Below are 23,382 nucleotides of genomic sequence, written 5' to 3' on the forward strand. Positions count from 1 at the left end.
CAACACTTTGAGAGCAACATTCCCCAAAGACAAATCGGTAGGATTTCGGGCATTTCACCTTCTAGAGTGTACAATATAATTAAAAGATTCAAGGAATCCGGTCAAATCTTGATGCGTAAAGGACAAGCCAAAACCACTTCTGAATGCATGTGATCTCTGATCCCTTAGACGTCACTGCCTTAAAAACTGTCATGAGTCTGTAATGGATATCCTGACAGGGACTCGGGAATACTTTGGTAAACCTTTGTTAGCCAACACCATTCGCCACTGCATCCACAGATGTAAATTAAGGCTTTACTATGCAAAGCAGAAGCCATACATCAACACTTTCCAACACAATCAGCGTCAGGTCCAAAAGCCAGCGTCTGTCATGATATGGGAGTGTGTCAGTGCCCATGGCATGGGTAACTTGCGCATCTGTGAGGGCAACATTAATGCAGAAAGATTTGTACACATTTTGGAGCAATATATGCTGCCATCCAGAGCAGGACAACGCCGAACCACATTCTGCCCTAATGACAAGCACATGGTTGCGTAATCAGAGAATGCAAGTGTTAGCATGGCCTGCCTGCAGTCCTGATTTGTCTCCGATTGAGAATGTGTGGCACATTATGAAGCGCAAAATAAGGCAAGAAAACCCCGTACAGTTGCACAGCTGAAGAGATGCATAATGGATGAATGTGGGAAATTCCACTTGCTAAACTTAACCAACTGGTGTCTTCAGCACCCAAACGCTTAATAAGTGTTATTAAAAGTGATACGTTTACTGTGAACACTCTTACCTTTCTGTTCCCTTATTAACACATTTTACTCTTTGTTCCTTTGTTAACTCTTCCACCATGAAACCAGTTTCAGCCAGGAACAGACGGATAAATCCTTTGACCATGTTTCCCCGTATAACATTTGCTTGTATTCCTATGACTTCCTGAAAACCATATATGGAGTTGTTCCTGACTTACATTGATATGCTTTCTGTATTATGCACATATGTCCTTCTGCTTAGCCAATCAATAGTTACCCCATGGTCTCTGTTGTGTGTCAACCATGATATATACTCTGCCTTTTTTGAATAAATGAGAGAGTTTGCCATTTGATCTTTGTGTGTCTGTGTGTTATTTGGGAAACTCTCCCAAACATGGTGCAGGAAGTGTGTAGCGGGGCGAGGGCACCATCTTTATTGTGTACTTTCGCTTTCTCGCTTCTTAGGAATCGTAACCAAAAGATTCTCTATTCACAAATCCTAACAAAAAAAAGGTGATGGTACACAGTGGTAAACAGTCGACTGTCCCAACTTTTTTGGAGTGTGTTGCAGTCATCAGATTTGAAATGAGTGTATATTTTCAAAAATAGATTAAAATCACAAAGTAAAACATCAAATAATGTGTTAATGATGTGTTCTCAATATAGTACAGGGTGAACTGAATTTTGTTGTTTTGGGTTTTTTGTTGTTGTTGTTTTTGCATTTTCCATACTGTCCCAACTTTTTCAGAATTGGGGTTGTACTTGTTTTGTAAAACTGACTACAACTATGGCTTTTAAAAGAAACCTCCAGATGTTCAGTGTACTCCCACAATCAAGAGTCAGCTTTAAGTTGAAGTAGTTGATATGTCCAGTATATCAGTATATTGTGACTCATGAATTGAGGAACGTGTCAAGTATCTCCCAAGTGGAGGTGTATGCAAAACAACACTTGCCTCCAAATTGCAAATTAGGCCACATTGTCACACGATCAAACAGCTGCAAGGTCAGGGAGAAAAAATAAAAACAACTTGACTTACCTGTTGTATCAAGTTTCTTCGAAGTGTTCGGCCAGTACATCTGGAAGGGGGCACATGCAAAATGGCATTTGCCTCCAAAATGCAAAGTGGATTATGTAAAGTTGGTCATCTTAACTGCCTGACATGACCACTGCTCTGTTCACCACACTGATGTACATTCATCACAAGGAGCAATGGTGCGTTGTGTGTTCTTAGGCTGCCTCTTGACTTTTGCTTTTTACTTTTTCGCCAAACATGAATGCAAGTCAAGTGAGTTTACCTTGCCAGGGGACTATATACTTGGGGGAATTTTTGATGTGCATTCAGCCAGTGACGTTGTGATTCCGAATTCTCCTATGGCACTAGAGTGCAAAACGTGAGTACAAACGCTTTCTTTGGTTTGTTTAGCAGTCGTACAATAAAATATTTACCAGTAAAAATGGACGTGGTGTTTAGGTTAACTTGGAAGAAATGCCACCATTCATTCTCATTCGTTAATTTTAAACCCCTTAACCCCTCCTCAGGCAGCCATTTTCAATGTCAGCTTATCAGATGCTTGAGGTGATGCGGTTTGCTGTGGAGCAGATTAATAACTCCACAACCATCTTGCCTAACATCTCTCTTGGATATGAGATCTTTGATTACTGCTTAAAAACTCGGAGTTTTCCTTCAATTCTTTATTTTATCTCAGACAATGGACGAATCAATATGTCGGCCAAGGAGAACAAACATAATGTTATTGGTCTCGTGGGTGCATATGCAAGCTCAGAATCTGTGTCTGTTGCACCTTTATTCATGATGGACCTCATTCCAATGGTATGTATCAGTTCAAAAATACAAAATGATTTGAGAAGAACATACAGCATAAATGCATGTATCACTCACAGGTTTTTTTCCTTTATCTTTCAGATTAGCTATGCCTCCTCCAGCTATAGTCTAAGCAATAAGTGGGTCTATCCAAGTTTTTTGAGGACTGTACCAACCAACCAAGATCTAATTATGGTTATAATTAAGCTAATTCAGCAATTTGGATGGAATTGGGTAGCTTTCATTAGCAGCAATGATGCATACAGTCAAAATGGCCTCGAATTATTTATCAGTAACATCAAAGACACCAGCATCTGCTTGGCCTTTTTCTACGAACTTAATTCAAAGTCCAATTATTCAGATGTACTAAACAAGATAGACTCACTCAGCATCAACGTGATCATAGTCTTCACGCAGGCACTCCCTGCCCGACAATTTGTCAAAACAGCCATCAGAATCAATATTAGAGACAAAGTTTGGATAGCGGGTGATACATGGTCTATGGATGAAGAACTTATCAGTTACCCAGGCATTGAGCAAATTGGGACTATTTTCGGTGTTACAGCAACAACTCTGAGTTTACCTGGATTTGACGACTTTGTCTACCAAACAAGGCTCGTTGGGGAAAATGATGACTGTGTGAATTGTGAGGATGGAGAGACGTGCAATCAGGTTTGCGAAAACTGCACAAGCCTGAATGCAGAGGACATTATAAGCCAAAACCCTACATACTCATTCTCCATCCAGGCGGCTGTGTACGCCTTTGCCTACGCGCTCCATCAAGCGCTCAATTGCAGCATGACAGGGTGTGATCCACCTAGAGACATCCCACCTTATGTGGTAAATCATTGTGAATGTGCTCACACCTATTTCATTGATAAACCATGTCGATTAATACAACAATAATTTTTTTTTAAAATAAGATGATATCATTATATTGTTAACATTAATTCTAATGTTTTATATTTCATAATGGTTATAACATTTTTGAGTGTTTTTGGACTTTTTTTTTATTTTTTTTTATAATAGTTTATGTTAACGCTATACACAGTGTATACACTATATGGCCAAAAGTTTGCGGACACCTGACCATCATACCCCATAACACCCCAAAGGTGTTCAGTGGGGTTGAAATCAGGGCTATGTGCAGGACACACTGGTTCTACACTAACCTTGGTAAACCATGTCTTCATGGACCTCACTTTGTGCACAGGAGCATTGTCATGCTGGAACATGTTTGGGCTCCTTAGTTCCAGTGAAAGGAAATTATAATGCTACCAGTTGTTTGTGTGGTTCCAACTATGTGGCAACAATTTGGGGAAAACCCACATTTGAGTGTTATAGTTAGGTATCCAAGAACTTTTGGCCATATGGTGTTTGTTCTCCAAGTTAATTTTCTGAATGCAAGTAGGGAAAGGATCCTTAATTAATGAGATTCAACTATCTTGCCCTTTGTTTTTGTTTTTAAGCTTCTCAGTTACCTGAAAAAGTTGAGCTTCACATTACAAAACCAGCAAATTGAATTCGACAAACATGGAGATCCACCAGCCAGTCTTGCAGTAGTACTTTGGAGGCCAAACAAAAATCCACTTTTTGTAATGGCTGCTACATATGAATCATACCCAACTATTCAGTTTACCTTGAACCGCCGTGCTGTTCCCTGGTCTGATAATAGCACAGTAAGTCATTTATTTACAGAGGGTCCCAAAAATCTCCATTCATATATGCTAATATCACAGCATATTGTGCCTTCATCAGTGGATGTTCGTGGATGTCCACTTCTCTGTCCACTTCTAGTTTTTTTTTAAATTTGTTAATAAGTTTGGCAAGTGTGTTATGTGTGATGTGCTTGCCATGTTTCCATCAACACCTTGCGACAGTTTCCCAACCCAGCCATGAGAATGATGATTCTTCTTTTGTCAAAGGCATTCTTAAAGGTTATCTGTAAAAAAAAAAAAAAAAAATGGAACTATGGGAATTATGTTGTGATAAAAAAATAATAATAATAAATCAAAATAATTCAATATTTTAGCATTTTCAATGTAGACACCCTTTTCGCCTAGTATTTTCAGAAATGTATTCTTGGCATCTCAAACGATTTCTTGAGGAATTTCCCTGAGATCCCTTTTAAACAGTAGTATAGGAATTCCTACCTACGCTGGACACTTATTGGCTGCTTTTCGGAATATTTCGCGTCAAGTCATCCATTTAAAAAAATATTGTTTTGTAAATAAAGTGTTAGTTTTATAATGAAAGAAATGAAAATGTTGGCACAATTATATTTTTGTCTATAACACGGATTTCAAACAGTTAATCATACACCTTCAGATCAAAGGGTTTTTAAGATCCTGAGAAACATTTCAGTCGAGTGTCTCCAACCTTTTGACCATTATTGTAAGGTGCAGATGAGATTATAGGCAGTACAGTTTTTTTTTCCCTGATTTGCATCAAATGTTGAGTAAAAATTACCACCATTTTTTTCCCCCAGGTGCCCTATTCTAATTGTTCTATTCAATGTGAAACTGGTTTTAAAAGAGTCCAAACTTCAATACATAAGTGCTGTTTTCAGTGTGAGAAATGCAATGCCCATACATACATCAACACCACAGGTAAACTTTTAAGAAGCATGTATCATTTTAAAAATTGTTGATGTTGTTATTTAGATGTGTATCAAAAGCTTTTGCAAAAGTTTAGTATTTGAATACTATGCACTGTAAAACCAGATAAGTTCATTTAACTCAAACAAATTGAGGAAACTAATTACTTCAAAATTCTTAAGCCAATAAATCAAGTTCTTTAAGCCAAATACACTTAAATATAACAAAAATTTTACTCAAACTTGTTATATTTAAGTGTATTTGGCTTAAAGAACTTAATTTATCAACTTAAAAATTTAATTAGTTTCCTCAATTTGTTTGAGTTAAATGAAATTATCCGGTTTTACAGTGTGTATATTATAATATATATAATATATGTATAGTAATATGCATACTAGCAACAAAAAAAATACCACAGCACTATTAAATTCCCAATTCTGGTTGGTTAGAAGATTTTCTGTTTTCTATAATAGATTTATAGGCTTTTATTATTGTTACGATGATGATGATGATGATGATGATGATTATTATTATTATTATTATTATTATTATTATTATTATTATTGTTAGGCACTTGTTATAATGAAGGGATAAAACTATGTTGGTATGTAAAAATATGTATAATCATTCATATAAAAGTTTTCAGGACGGAGAACTTTACCGTTTCTGGTTTCTTAGTAACATGACAAGGTGCTTTTTTGTCTTATTAAATGAATTGAGGTCTGGTGAGGAGACAACTTTCTATGTCCTATAATGTAAGATATAATAAGAACGAACTTTTCTGTAAGAATTCCACAACTATAACTGGATACAAGTACAACATTTCCATTAACAAATGAAACATTGGCAAATTGCTGTGGTATAAGAGGAATAAAACACTTTGTGATGTGCTGTTGTTGGAAATATTACATTTCTAGATTAGTAATGGTAACTCTGCTTCGTGTCGGGCAGTATCACAACGCCCTGCTGTCTATGACTTTCTAATAACAGCATGTCCCATTGTGTTTTTATCAATGTCAAAATGAACAGACTAAAAGGAATTATTAGTCATAACCTGTATCATTAATAATAAAATTATTATTAATAACAGTGCCTAAACCTATTCTGCCTGATAACTGTATTTATGTACTTTTATTTCAGCGGATGCTTACAGTTGTACTCCATGTGTAGAGGGTTACTGGTCTGATGAAATGAGCATAATCTGCAAAAAGCGCACTATTGTCTATCTTCAACTCGAGGACCCTCTGTGCATGTTATTCTTCGTATGTGCTGTGGCCTTCATTGTTGTCTCCATTGGACTCATAATCCTTTTTGGCATCAACTACAACACTCCTGTGGTAAAGTCTGCTGGTGGTAATATGTGCTTGCTTATGTTATTTTGTTTGATTCTGGCCAACATTGGGGTGTTCTTTTACTTTGGAGTACCAGACCCAGTGAATTGTGTTTTAAGGAATGTCTTTTTCATATTTTTCTACACTATTTGCCTTTCTTGTATGGGTGTACGTTCCTTTCAAATTGTTTGTGTCTTCAAAATGGCTGCCCAGTTTCCAGATGTCTATCACTGGTGGATGAAGAACAATGGTCAGTGGCTCTGTATTAATGTCTACTCTTTCATACAGCTTGTTGCTTGTGGGATATGGCTTCTAACTGGAAGACCCAAACCCTACAATGACAGTACTTCTTTTAAAGATCAGACTATTTTGGCATGTGATATGGGATCAATGGTCACATCCACCTTGGCTTGGTCTTGTCTCTGGTTTCTTAGTATAGTCTGTTTCTGTTTCTCCTACATGGGCAAAGATCTTCCAAAAAGCTACAATGAAGCAAAGAACATCACGTTTAGCTTGCTCATATTTTATCTGGGCTGGATTGCATATTTCACAGCGTACATTGTGTTCAGAGGAGCTTACATACAGCTTCTTAATGCAGTTGCACAGCTGTCCAGTTCATATGGAATTGTTATAAGTTTCTATATGCCAAGGGCCTACATCATTATATTCCAACCCAAAAAGAACACCCAGGCATACTTTCAGTCATCAATCCAGACATATACACAGACTCTTAGCAGAATGTAGATATATTTAACCACATAGGAGATGGATGTATGTGTAAGTGCAGGTCCTCATCAATAGAGGCCAAATCCATATTCATAATCATAGGTTAAAAAAAAAATCTATTAAAATAAAAGCTAAGTTCAATGACAAGAACAAGAACTAGATTGAACAAAAGGCAGGAACCTAAGAATAGTAAACAGGACACAGAACAATTAGCAAAACATATTTAAGGGATATACTGTATATAACCAAAACCGTGGGTGTGGTAATGCACTAGATGAAACACCAGGTGGCGCATGTGGTGTGATGCATGAAAGAGAGACGGGTCAGAGACTAGACTGGGGACCAAGATTGCCATTAGAGCAAGAACAAAACACAGGATCAGAGAGATAGAAGCGACAAGGACCACGGAACAATAAAGAGCTGAGACACGGACTGGAATAAGACAGGGATAGGACTAACAAAGACACAGGAGAAGGATGAGAGACAGACTTGGGGGAAGAAACAGAACCATTTACAATGATATCTAACCTAGGTGGCTCTTAAAACTAGCCTTAGCCGCATATTTCCTCTCCATTGCTGTTTGGTCAAACTGTGCTTCTAGCAGAGGAAACCCTTCTGTAATCCCTCCTCACCTTTTGTGTCTCGATAGTCTTTCCCAGATCAGTGAGAGTTTCCCCCTCACAATTTTATGGCAGTTGATAACCTGACCACTGTATTTCAACATAAAATAATGATAATGTCAAAGATATGATGTGTTACAAACATAAATCACGACCATAAATTTTCAATACAAAATATATTTTTATGATCCTATTATCAATAACATATTTGGAGAGATATTGCTTTTATATAGACTTTATCTGGCTTTGTATTTGGTCATTTTGAAGATGTTTTGAAACGTGCTTGTAATACTATACTTGAGTGAATCTCATTGTACTATGGAAAGTGGACGTGTAATGATGCATGTAGTGGCTTAATCAAATTGATATATGTAAAGTGGACATGGCCGTTGCTTCCATCCTTCCTAGTTGACTCGCACAGCATGTCATGTCTGTCACGAAAGATTTCATGTAGCAAATGCAACGCCTCTGTTTTTAGATTGTACTTTCACATGGTGCTTATCAGCTCGTTGCTCTGATTTCATCCTGACTTTAGCTTACAGCAAGAATTTTTCTCAGGTGGATTACATTTTCCATTAAATATAGCTTTCTTTTCATAGAACGGAAGTTCAACACTGTGACCACTTATTTTCTCTGACAATGTGCAATTACAACATGTTTATGAATGGATAAAGGTGTTCTATTAAAACTTAAAATATTATCTACATTTAATCATGTATTTTAAAAAATAACTGGACAAAAATGTCTTGAATAAAGTTCTAATATATATAATTTTTTATTGTGAAATTTCTATGTTAAAATTGGAAACAAAAATAAAATCAATTAAGAGGTTACATGCTTATGTGCAGTGGGAAGGGTATAAAACATACTGACTTGAGTAAATAATAGTAAATAAGTAATAATTCACTTGAGTAAATGCAGTGATCCAAGTAAGAGTAAATAAAATTACTTGAGAAATCATTTTTTTTACAGGTCTACAAATGAATTTTACATAATGGGCCTCATTTATCAAACTGATACTACTAATCCAAATGTATATATAGCTTGATAATGTATTTTTTGTGCCTGACCTACTGAAGTAGCATAAGGATAGTTCAGTAGCTCAGACACTAAGAATACACTATCGTGCTATAGCCCTGTATTTCAGTCACACACACACACATACGCACACGCACACACACGCACACACACACATGCACAGGCACGCATGCAAACACACACACACACACACACACACACACACAGTCATTTCAAATTAACAGTATTAATTAAATAATATGTTAGATATGTGGGATAAAAAGAAAGCAAGCCAATGCAAATCCATGAATTAAAACAAATAAGACCGGTTATTTAATTAAGACAAAAGAAATGCAGCCTCATCCAGATCACCCCATACACCCACAACACATTTTGAAACCACTGACAACCCTATTTTTTCTTTCCTAAATTCAAGTTATTGCACACAGTGTGGCCATCCCATAAAAACATAAACAAGAAACCTAGAGGTACTGAAGCAGTCCTAATTTATATCAGCTTACATGGGTATGCCAAGCATTTAACAAACACCAGAAGTGCAAAGTTGCCAGTAACTCTCTACCTTTCACTCACAAAAGAACATTCAATGCAGAAGAGAGGTAAACAACAACAAAAAGACACATTTTTGTGCCATTTTTCATGTATGCTTTGAACAGAACTGTCTCCGCATCGTTGGAAAATGAAAACTGTTTAACCTCACTGTAATATGTAAGCACAGAATCTAAAAAAAGATTGGTAAACGAATCCCAATTTTGTTAACTAACCAAATGAGCTATGCTGAAGTGAACACAAGGTCAGTTATCAACTGAAAGGTAAAGTTAGCTGGCTAGCTACGAAAGGCTGTTGGGGTTTCATTAGCTTGTTAGGTTCATTAGCTAACTCATGTTAATTCATACGTTCATGTTTCGACATAGTTGGCTGTCTAGCAAAGATGCTCCTTAGCTATTATCCTGAGCATTACCTATCGACTGTAGCAGCATTAACATACATTTAGCACAGCAGGCAGTTGCTTGTAAGATCTTAATACAGAGCTTTCATACTGTACAACTTCAAAAGTGTGTGTTCAGATGAAGCATCAGAATGAGGAAAAGCACTTCAGAATGCGCAACATGTCAAACCTGTGTCCACTGTAGTCTGGAGACACATGGAGAGAAACGTTGTCTTTTGCTGTTGTAAACTGTCCATCTCAAGATTTGAGATGATTTTCTGCTCACCACGGTTGTAAAGAGTGATTATTTGAGTTATTATAGCCTTCCTGTCAGCTCAAACCAGTCTGGTCATTCTCAGAACTGCTGCTTGCTAGATGTTTGTTGTTGTTTTTTTTAATTTTTTTTTTTCGTTATTAACACAATTCTGTGTAAACTCTAGAGACTAATGTGCATGAAATTATCAGGAGATCTGAAATGCTCAAAACCGCTTGTTTAGCAACAATAACCGTGCCACAGGAAAGGACACTGTGTTCACATTTTCCCCATTCTGATTTTTGATATCAACATCTATAATAACAATAAAGCAGGAATAACAGAAATTTACATTGAAGACTCTTGATATGTTCTCAGTGTTTGCCCTAATTTGTTTTTAGGTGTTTCATCAGCCAGTCAGCCGGCTGTCTTGTTGGTTTTCAGGCCTTGAAAATGTTTGACATAGATCAAAAGGATTATGAATATCCTGGGAATGGATCTTGGATGCAGAAAAACCTGGTTGTCTAATATGGCAAGAAAGTTGAAATACAAACAGAAACAATAAAGGTCGCATTTAAACATTTTTTTTTATATAAGCTTAGTGTACAGTATAACAAGTATCATCTATTTATTAGTGTGTCAAAAGTTTTACAAGTATTAGGCCAGATGTTTGGTAATGCAACAAATTAATTTGCCTGCAAAATGCAAATTAGGTTATAGTTTCATATTATCATCAAACATCTACAAAGTAAGGGAGAAGAAATGCAGTGGCTGCCTATGTGATTTGACCCAAGTATCATGGTAAGTGTCAAGTTTACCTCAAGAGTTATGCTAATACATCTGCAAATCAACATATGCAAATGGAATTTGCCTCCAAAATGCAAAGTAGAATATGTAAAGTTTGTCCAGATTATCTTCCAGCTAATATCTCATTGCTCTTCATAACCAATTCTCTGGCTGTATTGACTTGTCCTCATCACAAGGAGCAATGTTGTGTTGTGCATTCTTAAGCTTAAATTTAGCTTTTCACTTATTCAACAAACATGCCTGTGAGGCAACTGAGTTTAATTTACCAGGGGACTATAAGATTGGGGGAATTTTTCCTGTGCATACAGCCAGTGAGACAGTAATTCCAAATTCTCCTATGGCACTACAATGCTTCAAGTGAGTATATGCAGTTCTTTCAAACTAGTGCTTTCTTCGCTATGTCTATAATCTGTATAATGCAGTGAAAGCAACAGCATCAAAAATAATCATTTTTTCAGTAATCTTGAAAAAATATCACCACTCGTTCTGATTGATAGCTTTAAAGAGGCTCCTTGAATTTCTTGATTTTGAATTCATTTATTTCTTTTCCTCGTCCTCTCCACAGGCAGCCATTTACAATGTCAGGTTATCAGATGCTCGAGGTGATGCGGTTTGCTGTTGAGCAGATCAATAACTCCACCACCATCCTGCCTAACATCTCTCTTGGATATGAGATCTTTGACTTTTGCTTGTACAATCAGAATTTTCCTTCAATCCTCAATTTTATCTCAGACAATGGTCGAATAAATGTATCAGCCAAAGAGAACAAACATAACGTTATTGGCCTTATTGGTCCTTATGGCAGCACGGAAGCTTTGGGCATCGCCCCCTTGTTTATGACAGACCTCATTCCAATGGTATGGCAGGAAGCTACATATTCTGGTAAGAAAATATATTTATGCTTTTGCCTGAGTATTTACATAAAAAGCTGTGTTTTTTCTTCTTCTTTCAGATTAGCTATGCAGCCTCGAGCTCTGATCTAAGCAATAAGTGGGTCTATCCAAGTTTTTTGAGGACTGTACCAACCAACCAGGATATAATTATGGTCATAATTAAGCTCATTCAGCAATTTGGATGGAATTGGGTTGCTTTCATTAGCAGTGACGACTCGTACAGTCAAAATGGACTCGAATTATTTCGCAGTAACATCAAAGACACCAGCATCTGCTTGGCCTTTTTCTACGAAATTACACTGAATTCCAATTCAACAGAAATACTAAATAGGATAGAGTCACTCAGTATCAATGTGATCATAGTCTTCACACTAGAAGACACTGCCCGGGAATTTGTCAAAACAGCTGGCAGAATCAACATGAGAGACAAAGTTTGGATAGCAGGCGATGCGTGGTCTATGGATGAAGAGCTTTCTACTTGGCCTGGCATTGGGCAGATTGGGACTATTTTCGGTGTTACAGCAACAACTGTAAATTTGCCTGGATTTTATGAATATATTTACCAAACACGACTCAGTGGTGAAAATGATGACTGTGTGAATTGTGAGGATGGACAGAATTGCAATCAAGTTTGTGATAACTGCATGAGTGAGAACCCAGCTGACATTATAAACGAAAGCCCCACATACTCATTCTCCATCCAGGCAGCTGTGTACACCTTTGCCTATGCACTCCATCGTTTGCTGAACTGTAGCATTACAGGATGCGACCCAGCTCGAGACATACCACCTTATGTGGTAAGCCATTTATTTGTAAAGGAAGAGTACATAATATGTTTATGCTAAGTATGCTAAGTATTCACCCCCCCTCGATGTGAATTGTCTTTTTGCCGAAATTACAAATTTTAGTTGTCTCAGATGTCTTTATGACCGTTGATTTGGCCATTTTTCAGGTCATGCCACACATTTTCAATTGGATTTATATCTGATCTTTGACATGGCTATTCCAAAATATAAACCTTTTTTTCAAGCCTTTGTAGCCATTTTAGTTTTTGCCCTGTCCTTTGGCTCATTGTCCTGTTGGAACATATATTTTTGTCATAAATGCAGATGGCAACATAGCTTTCCAGTTCCTTCTGCTACAAAGTAACCCTTGAGCATGATGCTATGACCAACATGCTTGATCACAAGAACGTCGTTACTTGGGTGTTGAGCTGTATTTGGTTTGAGCCAATCGTTGTGCTTTGGCTTTAGACCAAATGGACTCATCAGACCACAAAATCCTTTTTTAAAAGCTCTCAGATATTCTAACATGGCCTTTCTCAGAAGTGGCTTCCTTCTGGCCACACTCCCAAGATGCCATATTTTTAACCTTGACGCTTCATGGGTAGCTCCTTGGTCTTCATGACAGCAGGAATGATCTGATCTGATCTGCCATTTTATTTGTGGGACCTCCCAAAGTCAGAGATATTGATTATGCAAGTGTACAATTGGGCACAGGTGGATTTAAAATTAACAAAGGTGTACTCTGTTTAACATATTTAGTGTGAACTCTCAAAAATTAAATACTAGTCCTAATTTAGATTGTTAAAAGAAGGGGGATAGGGTGAATACTTATCAATTATGCAGTTGGGGGTTGAATTCTTTGTGGAGGCACTATATACAATGTTAATGCAATGACAATGGACTTACTTCCCTCTTTTTTCAATGAAGGTTCTGGAAAATTTGAGACAGACAAGTTTCATTTTACAAGACCAGTATATTGGGTATGACCAAGATGGGGATCCTCCAGCCAGTCTTGCAGTAGTACTCTGGAGGCCAAACGAAAACCCATTATTTGTGGTGGTGGCTACATATATTAGCCGACCAACTGTTAATTTCACCTTGAACAACAATCTAGTTCCCTGGTCTGAAAATGGCACAGTAAGTAATTTATGTGTATAAGAATATGTTGATTCAGTTGTAAGGAGTGTAAGAATACTGTTACATGGAATAATTGGTTGGTTAAGTTTAGTATTTTTCTGACTTACATTTCTTTTTTTTTAAACAAGCGTTCATCTCTGTACTGCTATACCAAGTGTGGAAAACCAACCTAAATTGAAATCACATTATAAAGAGCATGACTATATAAAAACAGAATCAACTAACCAGAATTTTATTTGTTCCAGGTGCCTTATTCTAATTGTTCTACTGAATGTGAAACTGGTTATAAAAGAGTACAAACTTCTATACATAAATGCTGTTTTCAGTGTGAGAAATGCAATGCCCAGACATACATCAACACCACAGGTAAGGTATTTAAGTAGGTATTAAAACAAAATATCTCATGGTATTACCTATGCATTTTTCCAGAAATTTTTTTTTGGTCACATTTGTAGACTTTTAGTTTTAGTGGGCGAAAGGCATATATTAGATGTCTTGGCTGTATTAATTTGTGCCATCAGGAGCAAACATATTCTGTGTAGTTAAATAACAAGGTAAAATATGGGAGACCATTCCAGCAGGATGTAAGTGTAAAGTTTTGTGGCTTATTCAATATGGGGTTTCTGGGTTAAAACCCCATTGATTTATTTTATGACAGTTCCAAATGTTTATTTATAATTATTATATATTTAATATGTATATAATAATATAACATATAATATAATGACCTAGTATCATATTTTATCTCATTTATTTAATCTACTTTTAGCTCTTGTGTTAAAACTTTTATGATGTTTTAGGTCATATTTATACAGATACAGATTACACCACTGTAATTATATACATATTTAATATATAATTATACATTTAATATGTATATAATTATATGTTAAGAAATAATTACTATTTAAAAAGGCAGGGGCTTGTCACACTTATTGCACTTTGTACTTAATCACAGTAATTTGGGCATATATATGGCAGGAATCCAGAGCATAACTAGACATTATTGCCACAGGCTATTCTAAAGTATCAAAGATAGAGTCCAAACCCAAGAGTCTGGAAATAGGAGACTACAAAATTAGGAAATAAGGAGAGTAACAAAAAAAACATGCCAGAAGGAATAGATATATATAGCTGCATCTAAAAAAAATAGAATATTATGGAAAAGTTAATTCAACTATCATATATTCTAGATTAATTTCACATGAGTGAAATAAAGCCTTTTTTTTTGTTTTAATCTTGATTATTACCGCTTACAGCTCATGGAAATCAAAAATGCAGTATCTCAGAATATTAGAATGAAGAATTTATAATACAAAAATATTGACCTGAGAAGCACTCTAATCAGCTAATGAACTCAAAACACATGTCAAGTTTTCCTGAGCCTTTAATCCCTCAGTCTGGTTCAGTACACACAACCACAATCATGGGGAAGATTAAAGTAAATTTTGCATTTCATTTGGAAATCAAGGTTCCAGAGTCTGGAGGAAGAGTGGACAGACACAGAATCCAAGTTGCTTGAAGTCCAGTGTGAAGTTTCCACAGTCAGTGATGATTTGAGCTGCCATGTCATCTGCTGGTGCTGGTCCACTGTTTTCTCTCAAGTTGAGAGTCAATGCACTGTCTACCAGAAGATTTTAGAGCACTTCATTCTTCCATCTGCTGACAAGCTTTATGGAGATGCTGATTTCCTTTTCCAGCAGGACTTCACACCTGCCCACAGTGCCAAAACTACTAGTAACTGGTTTGCTGACCATGGTATTACTGTGCTTGATTAGCCTGCCAACTCACCTGACCTGAACCCCATAGAGAATCTGTGGGGTATTGTCAAGAGAAAAATGAGAGACACTATCAAAGCATCCTGGGCTTCCATAACACCTCAGAAGTACCGCAGGCTGACTGCCTCCATGCCTCGCCACATTGATGCAGTAATTCGTGCAAAAGCAGCCCCGACCAAGTATTGAGTGCATAAATCAACATACTTTTCAGAAGGTCGACATTTCTGTATTATAAATTCTTTATTCTAATATTTTGAGATATTTTATTTCCATGAGCTGTAAGCCGTAATCTTTTAATTCAAATTTACATCTATTTATTTAGCAATCACTTTTATCCAAAGCCACTTACAAATGAGGAAATACAAGCAAAACGATATATCAAGCAGAGAACTATAGAAGTAGTGATACCATACAAGATCTTTAATTGACTTCTTGAAAAAGCAAAGTGCACAGAGAAGAGGTGTAAGAGCCAGAGTAATTTTTTTTTAGGGGTTAGTTACGTGTTCACGGAAGAGGTGCATCTTTAGCTGTTTTTTGAAGATGGTGACAGATTCTGTGGTATAGATTGAGGTTGGAAGTTCATTCCACCACTGAGGGACAGTTAATGTGAAGGTTCTGGAAAGGGACCTTGAGCCACGCTGAGTAGGCACTACTAAGCGTCGGTCATTAATCGAATGCAGATTGCATGAGGGAACGTAAGCCTTCAGGAAAGTGTTGAGGTTGGGGGGTGCTGTTCCAGACAAGACCTTGAATTTGATGCGGGCAGCTACAGGAAGCCAGTGGAGATGAAGAGGGGTGTGACATGGGTTCTCTTGGGCTGGTTGAAGACGAGGCGTGCTGCTGCATTCTGAATCATCTGAAGGGGTTTGATGGAGCTGGCTGGGAGGGCCGAGAGTAGTGCATTGCAGTAGTCCAGTTTTAATATGACAAGAGCCTGGACTAGTAGCTGTGTAGCCTGTTCATTGAGATAGGGTCTGATTTTCTTGATGTTGTACAGAATGAACCTACAGGACGGTGCAGTTGTTGAAATGTGGTCTGTAAAGGTCAAGCTGTCATCAAGAATTACCCCAAGGTTCCTTTCTGTCCTGGTTGGCTTGAGTGTGGTTGAGCCGAGCTGTACAGTGAGGTTGTGGTTGATTGAGGGGCAGGCTGGGATGACAAGAAGCTCAGGTTTTGCCAAACTGAGCTTAAGGTGGTGTTCCCTCCTCCAGTTTGAGATGTCAGACAGGCAAGAAAAGATTCGTGTAGAGACAGGCTGGAAGGACAAATAGAGCTGGGTGTCATCTGCATAGCAATGGTATGAGAAGCCATGAGACTCAATCACCTGCAAAAGAGATGTAGTGTAAATAGAAAAGAGCAGTAGACCCAGAACTGACCCCTGAGGAACCCCAGTTGTGAGTTGCTGAGTTTCAGAAAAACCTCCCCTCCACAATACCTTGAAGGATCTGTCTGAGAGATATGATTCCACCCAGCGCAGAACCGTTCTGGTGATGCCTAGGCTGGAGAGAGTTGACAGAGGATCTGATGATACACAGTGTCGAAAGCAGCAGTGAGGTCGAGTAGGATGAGGACAGATGATCTAGAGGTTGCTCTTGCTAGTCATAAAGCTTCAGTGACGGAAAGCAGAGAAGTCTCCGTGGAGTGATTGCTTTTGAAGCCAGACAGCTTGGTGTCCAGGAGGTTGTTCTGTGAGAAAATTCGAGAGTTCATTAAAAACAGCTCTTTCAAGGATTTTGGAAAGAAAAGGGAGGAGGGAAACTGGTCTGTAGTAGTCAACCACAGTAGGGTTAAGTGATGGTTTTTTAAGCAGTGGGGTAACCCGGGCATGCTTAAATGAGGTAGGGTATGTGCTAGTAGAGAGGGATGTGTTAAAGATCTGGTAATAGTGTTAGAGAGATCGACCAAAGAAGGTGAGAAGGGATAGGGTCAAGAGGACAGGTTGTGGGACGGCTAGAGAGGAGTAGTTTAGAGACATCAGTCTCTGAGAGGGGAGAGAAGGAGGCCAGTTGAGAATTACATGGAGGAGGAGCCGGTCAATGCATGTCTGGGGTTGAGAACTGGTTAATGATTGATGTAAACTTGTTGGATAAAAAATTCATCTACAGTGAGAGAGGTAGGGGAAGGGGGAGGAAGGGGACAGAGAAGAGAAGAAAAGGTTTTGAAGAGAGTACATTAAAACAAACAAGATTAAAACAAAAAAAAGGCTTGAAATATTTCACTTTAATGTGTAATGAATCTAGAATATGCACCAGCTGCTTTAAGTACTACAGTGTATCTCATCCTCATGGACTGCACCAGATTTGTCAGTTCTTGCTGTGAGACATTACCCCACTCTTCCACCAAGGCATTTGCACATTCTCAATTACGTCTGGGGGGACACATGGTTACATGTAATTTTCCACTGCAAGGACGATCAGCTGTCCTTCCTGTCTCCCTTCTAGCACTGTCTTAGGCGTCTTACATTACAGACATTGCAGTTTATTGCTCTGGCCACATTTGCAGTTCTCATGCCTCCCTGCAGCATACCTATGGCATGTTCACGCAGGTGAGCAGGAACCCTAGACATCTTTCTTCTGATGTTTTTCAGAGTCAGTAGAAAGGTCTCTTTAGTATCCTAAGTTCAGTCAAAGCCCTCCTCAATTCATGTGCATCAAACATGAGTACAGCTAAAAGGTAATTTACCAACAAACCACTGAGAAAGACAGTGCAAAACAATTTTGTACTTCTCTGCAAAAAAAAAAAAAAACACAAAAAACTTGCATACAATTTTTTCCATTTTTCCAAACTCCACGAAATCCTGTATGGACTGGCATTTATAGAGCAAAAGGCTTCCTGAGGCAGAAGGATATTCAATTCCCTCACTTGGGTCAGACCATCAAAAACAAACAAGCAAATCATACAATTATAAAAAATACTCAGTCTAAGGTCATCAACAGAAAATAGAAGCCTAGGAAGAACCAAAGACTACAGGGTAAATAGAGGATATGTGGCCTAAGAAACCAGTGAAATGGCTGAGAAATTCTGTGGGATGACACACCCATACTTTTGTAAAGAACAACAAAGTTGAATCTAGATCCCATAAGGGTTCTTGGGTTGTCCCTCTTAGGTAGTGCTTAAAGATTTTATGTGGAATCCTAGAATGTAAATTGTTTCCCAAACTAGAAAGTTTTTAAGAACCTTTAATTATACAAGGAGTCTTTTGATGAACTGTTGAAGATCATTTGTTCCCCAAAAGTGTACTTAAGACCAACAAGAAGAAACAAGATTAATAACAAGAAACTGGTAGTAACGATGATCCGGAGGAATATATTTATTCAGGGGAATAAATAATTTTTTAAAAATCAGTGATAATAAATAATTAAAATAAATTATAATGTGTATAATAATGCTGATTTGTTTCAGCGGATGCTTACAGTTGTACTCCATGTGTAGAGGGTTACTGGTCTGATGAAATGAGCATAATCTGCAAAAAGCGCACTATTGTCTATCTTCAACTCGAGGACCCTCTGTGCATGTTATTCTTCGTATGTGCTGTGGCCTTCATTGTTGTCTCCATTGGACTCATAATCCTTTTTGGCATCAACTACAACACTCCTGTGGTAAAGTCTGCTGGTGGTAATATGTGCTTGCTTATGTTATTTTGTTTGATTCTGGCCAACATTGGGGTGTTCTTTTACTTTGGAGTACCAGACCCAGTGAATTGTGTTTTAAGGAATGTCTTTTTCATATTTTTCTACACTATTTGCCTTTCTTGTATGGGTGTACGTTCCTTTCAAATTGTTTGTGTCTTCAAAATGGCTGCCCAGTTTCCAGATGTCTATCACTGGTGGATGAAGAACAATGGTCAGTGGCTCTGTATTAATGTCTACTCTTTCATACAGCTTGTTGCTTGTGGGATATGGCTTCTAACTGGAAGACCCAAACCCTACAATGACAGTACTTCTTTTAAAGATCAGACTATTTTGACATGTGATATGGGATCAATGGTCACATCCACCTTGGCTTGGTCTTGTCTCTGGTTTCTTAGTATAGTCTGTTTCTGTTTCTCCTACATGGGCAAAGATCTTCCAAAAAGCTACAATGAAGCGAAGAACATCACGTTTAGCTTGCTCGTATTTTATCTGGGCTGGATTGCATATTTCACAGCGTACATTGTGTTCAGAGGAGCTTACATACAGCTTCTTAATGCAGTTGCACAGCTGTCCAGTTCATATGGAATTGTTATAAGTTTCTATATGCCAAGGGCCTACATCATTATTTTCCAACCCAAAAAGAACACCCAGGCATACTTTCAGTCATCAATCCAGACATATACACAGACTCTTAGCAGAATGTAGTCTTAAAAATCATAACCAAATATCCACTGAATTCTATGGGACATTTTCTGGTCTTCTTGTTTCAGTAATGATCAATTATTAAGTAATTGTCTGTAATTATAAATATTAATCATTCTTTAAATTCTTTAAAGTTAAACAAGGCTCTTGCTTGTTTGTAGTACTGATAGCCTGATCATTGTTCATTGCATTTAAAGAATAATCACCAAAATATAGTTTGTCAGCATCAATAAGTAATGCTTGCTTGTGATCTGCTAGTATTGGTCTGTAAATATTGATGTACAATTTTGTTCTTTCTTGTTTATTGCACTTTCTTAATAATGCATTATTGTAACAGATATGTTAGAGATTTTGTAATACAGATAGGTTGTATGTTTTAAACAAGATAATAAAGGAACAAAATATGAGAAAAAGTTATTCCCTCAGTTGGTGTTTTGATGATGGTAGTAGAGAGTGCTGTGTAACAGAATCTGTGTGTTCAATTGGGTTGATTTCTGGTGACTGTGAAGGTCATAGCCTATGATTTAACATCATGTTCATACTCATTTTACACTCACTATATCCAGTCAGTGAGTCCTTGTACCCTGTGGATAGGGACATTGTCGTCCTGCAAGACACCACTCCTATCAGGATAGAAATTTGCCTGTTATTAACTGGAAAATAAATTTAAATAAAACAAAACCACAGTCTTATAATACAGCAGAACACTAAATGGTGGTAAACGTGATGAACAGTAAGAAACATAACAGTACATTTTTGAACACAAAAATTTCACAAAAGAACTATGGTCACACCATCTGCACCTCAGAAAAACAGTTTATGTGTGGAGTTTATGTGATTTAAATAACATTTACTAGGAATTAATTTAAATTTGCCATAATGTTATGGACTTTTCTGTGTAATAAGCATTATCTAGGCTCAGTCGTAACCAGATTTTTGTTAATATGAGCAAAAATATATAAGTCATGGTTTCTTATGGTTAGACCATTTTCATTTGTAAGGATGTGTTAAATGAAGCTGTGTTTAATGAAGACGAAAGACCACACAGCATTTTTCCATGTGTGTTGATGGTGTGACTAAGGGCAGGAGAGCACAGCAGACAAACATTTTAAATCAGTGTCTAGTTATAATTACCAACAGCGTTATTTGTGATGTGATGGAAATTTCATTGTAGGCTTATTTAAGGTCTTTTCCTTAATCAGAAATTTTCAGCCTTTATTTCCTCTTTCTGACAAAAATATATTTGACTGAACTATTCCTGTGGCATCCTTGATAAATGTAGTTAACTGATATTATACTCTTACTAGTTAATGATAGTGAAGTTGGGCACACATTAATAGACATTTACCGTAAAATCTCTGTTTACTGCAACAGTAAGTGGGAGTGGCATATCTTTTGTGTGGAGAGCTCAAAACAAATTCCCAACTGTCAGTCATTCCAGATTCACATGTTGATTGGCTCATCTGCTGTTTTTATAAAAGAACATAGAGGACTGCTCTTTTGAGCTTTTTTTTGTGTGCTCTCTGCTGTTAAAATGTGAATGTTAAACTGTGTAAAGGTTGGAAGGTCTGAAATGGTCATTTAAATAATTTTTGGTATCTCAATTGCGCATCCCCTGCAATTCCTTCACATGTGCCTCATAATTTGAATACCTCGGTTCAGGCAACAAGTGGACCCGAACTATGCCAGCAAAATACACTGTACATACACATGCTCACTTGTCACACATATGATGAAGACTTATTTCCATATGACTCTATCACTTTTTTCAACATCTCCTTACACCTGTATCTATTTTTTTGCACCACTAAAATCTCAATTTTTTTTATCTTTGTAATGTGGGGATATTTCATTGCAGCCATACTATAATATCCCTCTCTATGTGGTTGTTTATGAGCTCCTCTTGCAGACAGTCTGATTGTTCTCAGTCACCTGAAAGACATTTGCGCTTATGTTTTTCCTTAAATATCACACAAATGCACATGCTTTGAAGGTGCACTTTTGACCACCATATTACTGATGTCTTGACAGATATATACAGTCATGTGAAAGCAATAAGTGCACCCCATGGAAATTGTTGGCTTTTTTGACATATTTAGACAAGCAACCATTTGCTCATCTTTGAAACAGTGCCTATTAATGAAGTTGATATATTTGACCAAAACCCCAAGGTAAATGAGCTGTTTCAATCATTTATTCAGCAGAAATATTAATAGGTGTGATATTCTTCTGTGAAAAATTAAGTCCACCCTTGGCCTTTCTTTATCAGAAATAATTCTTGTAGGGGTTTTGCATAATTGTCCACCAGACTTGCTGGAATTTCAGACCACTCTTCCATGCAATATTCTTTCAGCTGCAAGATGTTTGAGGGTTTTCTTGCATGTACTGCCCTACAACATTTCAGTGGGATTTGACTAGTCCATTCCATAACCCTCCATTTCTTCTTTTTGAGCCATTCCTTGGTGGATTTGCTAGTGTGCTTATGATCATTATCCTGTTGAAAGGTCCACTTTTGGTTCAGCTTCAACTTTCAGACAGTTGGCCTCACATTATCTTCAAGCACTCTTTGATATGATGTAGAATTCATAATTGAATCAATGAATGCAAGCTGTCCAGTCCCTGAAGCAGCGAAGCAACCCCAAAGCATAACAATTCCACCATCGTGCTTCACAATTGGTATGAGGTGCTTCTCCTGAAAAGCTGTCTTTGGTCTGTGCCAAACATGTCTGCTGTTACTGTGGCCAAACAACTCTATCTTTGATTCGTCTGTCCAGGGCACATTATTTTAAAAGGCCTGGTCTGTGCCTACATGCTCATAGGCAAACTGTAGTCTTGCAAAAGCTTTTTCCTGGCACGTCTCCCATGCAGGTCAAATTTGTGCAATCTCTTTCTGTTTGCAGAAACATGCACTTTGACACCAACAGTTGCTAGACTTACTAGCAGATCCTGTGAAGAAATTTTGGGGTTCTTGGACACTTCTTTTTGTATCAGACAGTCTGCTCTTGGGCTGAATTTGCTGGGACGGCCAGACCTGGAGAAATTGGCAGTTGAAATCTGCACCATTTGTAGATGATTTTCCTTACAGTGGATTGATGTACTTCAAATACTTTGGAAATCTTTTTAAAATCCCTTTCCAGACTCACAGGCATCCACAACCTTTTTTCTGAGGCCTTACAGAACTCTTTAGATTTTGGCATGATGACACCGCACACCTCAAAGGGAACACCAGACACTAGATTGAATAATGCAGTACATCTGTCATGAAACATATGCACTCATTTTGGTAATCCACTCATTTATTCAGTCTTTTCCTGTTTACTTTCTTTTGGAAGATCAGCATTCAGGTATTCATTTTGCAGAGACTTTTTCATGTGTCTTACTTTGTATTATGATTATAATTTATTAAGGTTATTTTGTCATTCTAGAGACTCTGCAATACATAATAATGTAATACTGTGTTTGACAGAAACTGGATGTGTAATGATGCATGTAGTGGTTTACTCAAATTCACATATGTAAAGTGGACACAGATGTTACTACCCCTCATTCTTTTTGACTTTTAAAACACATCTTTGTCATGAAATGTTTCACCTG

The 23,382-nt window shown here is 37.4% G+C and overlaps 3 protein-coding genes across 3 annotated transcripts; all 3 read left to right on the forward strand.

Moving 5' to 3' along the window:
• The first annotated feature begins 1,925 nt into the window (after positions 1-1,925).
• LOC108265045 (taste receptor type 1 member 1) lies at positions 1,926-8,636 on the forward strand. The gene is made up of 6 exons (XM_017467130.3): positions 1,926-2,133; positions 2,282-2,573; positions 2,667-3,404; positions 4,034-4,243; positions 5,053-5,173; positions 6,302-8,636. The coding sequence occupies exons 1-6, from the start codon at positions 1,952-1,954 to the stop codon at positions 7,234-7,236; spliced, it is 2,478 nt and encodes an 825-aa protein (XP_017322619.1). The 5' UTR covers positions 1,926-1,951; the 3' UTR covers positions 7,237-8,636.
• A 2,397-nt stretch (positions 8,637-11,033) lies between these two features.
• LOC108265046 (taste receptor type 1 member 1) lies at positions 11,034-16,725 on the forward strand. The gene is made up of 7 exons (XM_053680565.1): positions 11,034-11,218; positions 11,427-11,718; positions 11,814-12,551; positions 13,467-13,676; positions 13,922-14,047; positions 15,455-15,604; positions 16,666-16,725. Exons 1-7 carry the CDS (start codon positions 11,043-11,045, stop codon positions 16,723-16,725), a joined length of 1,752 nt encoding a protein of 583 aa, XP_053536540.1. The 5' UTR covers positions 11,034-11,042.
• A 769-nt stretch (positions 16,726-17,494) lies between these two features.
• LOC128632874 (taste receptor type 1 member 1-like) lies at positions 17,495-20,191 on the forward strand. The gene is made up of 2 exons (XM_053680566.1): positions 17,495-17,567; positions 18,857-20,191. The coding sequence occupies exons 1-2, from the start codon at positions 17,495-17,497 to the stop codon at positions 19,789-19,791; spliced, it is 1,008 nt and encodes a 335-aa protein (XP_053536541.1). The 3' UTR covers positions 19,792-20,191.
• The last annotated feature ends 3,191 nt before the right edge of the window (positions 20,192-23,382 follow it).

Source organism: Ictalurus punctatus, chromosome 5 (assembly GCF_001660625.3).
Source record: "Ictalurus punctatus breed USDA103 chromosome 5, Coco_2.0, whole genome shotgun sequence".
Taxonomy (NCBI): domain Eukaryota; kingdom Metazoa; phylum Chordata; class Actinopteri; order Siluriformes; family Ictaluridae; genus Ictalurus; species Ictalurus punctatus.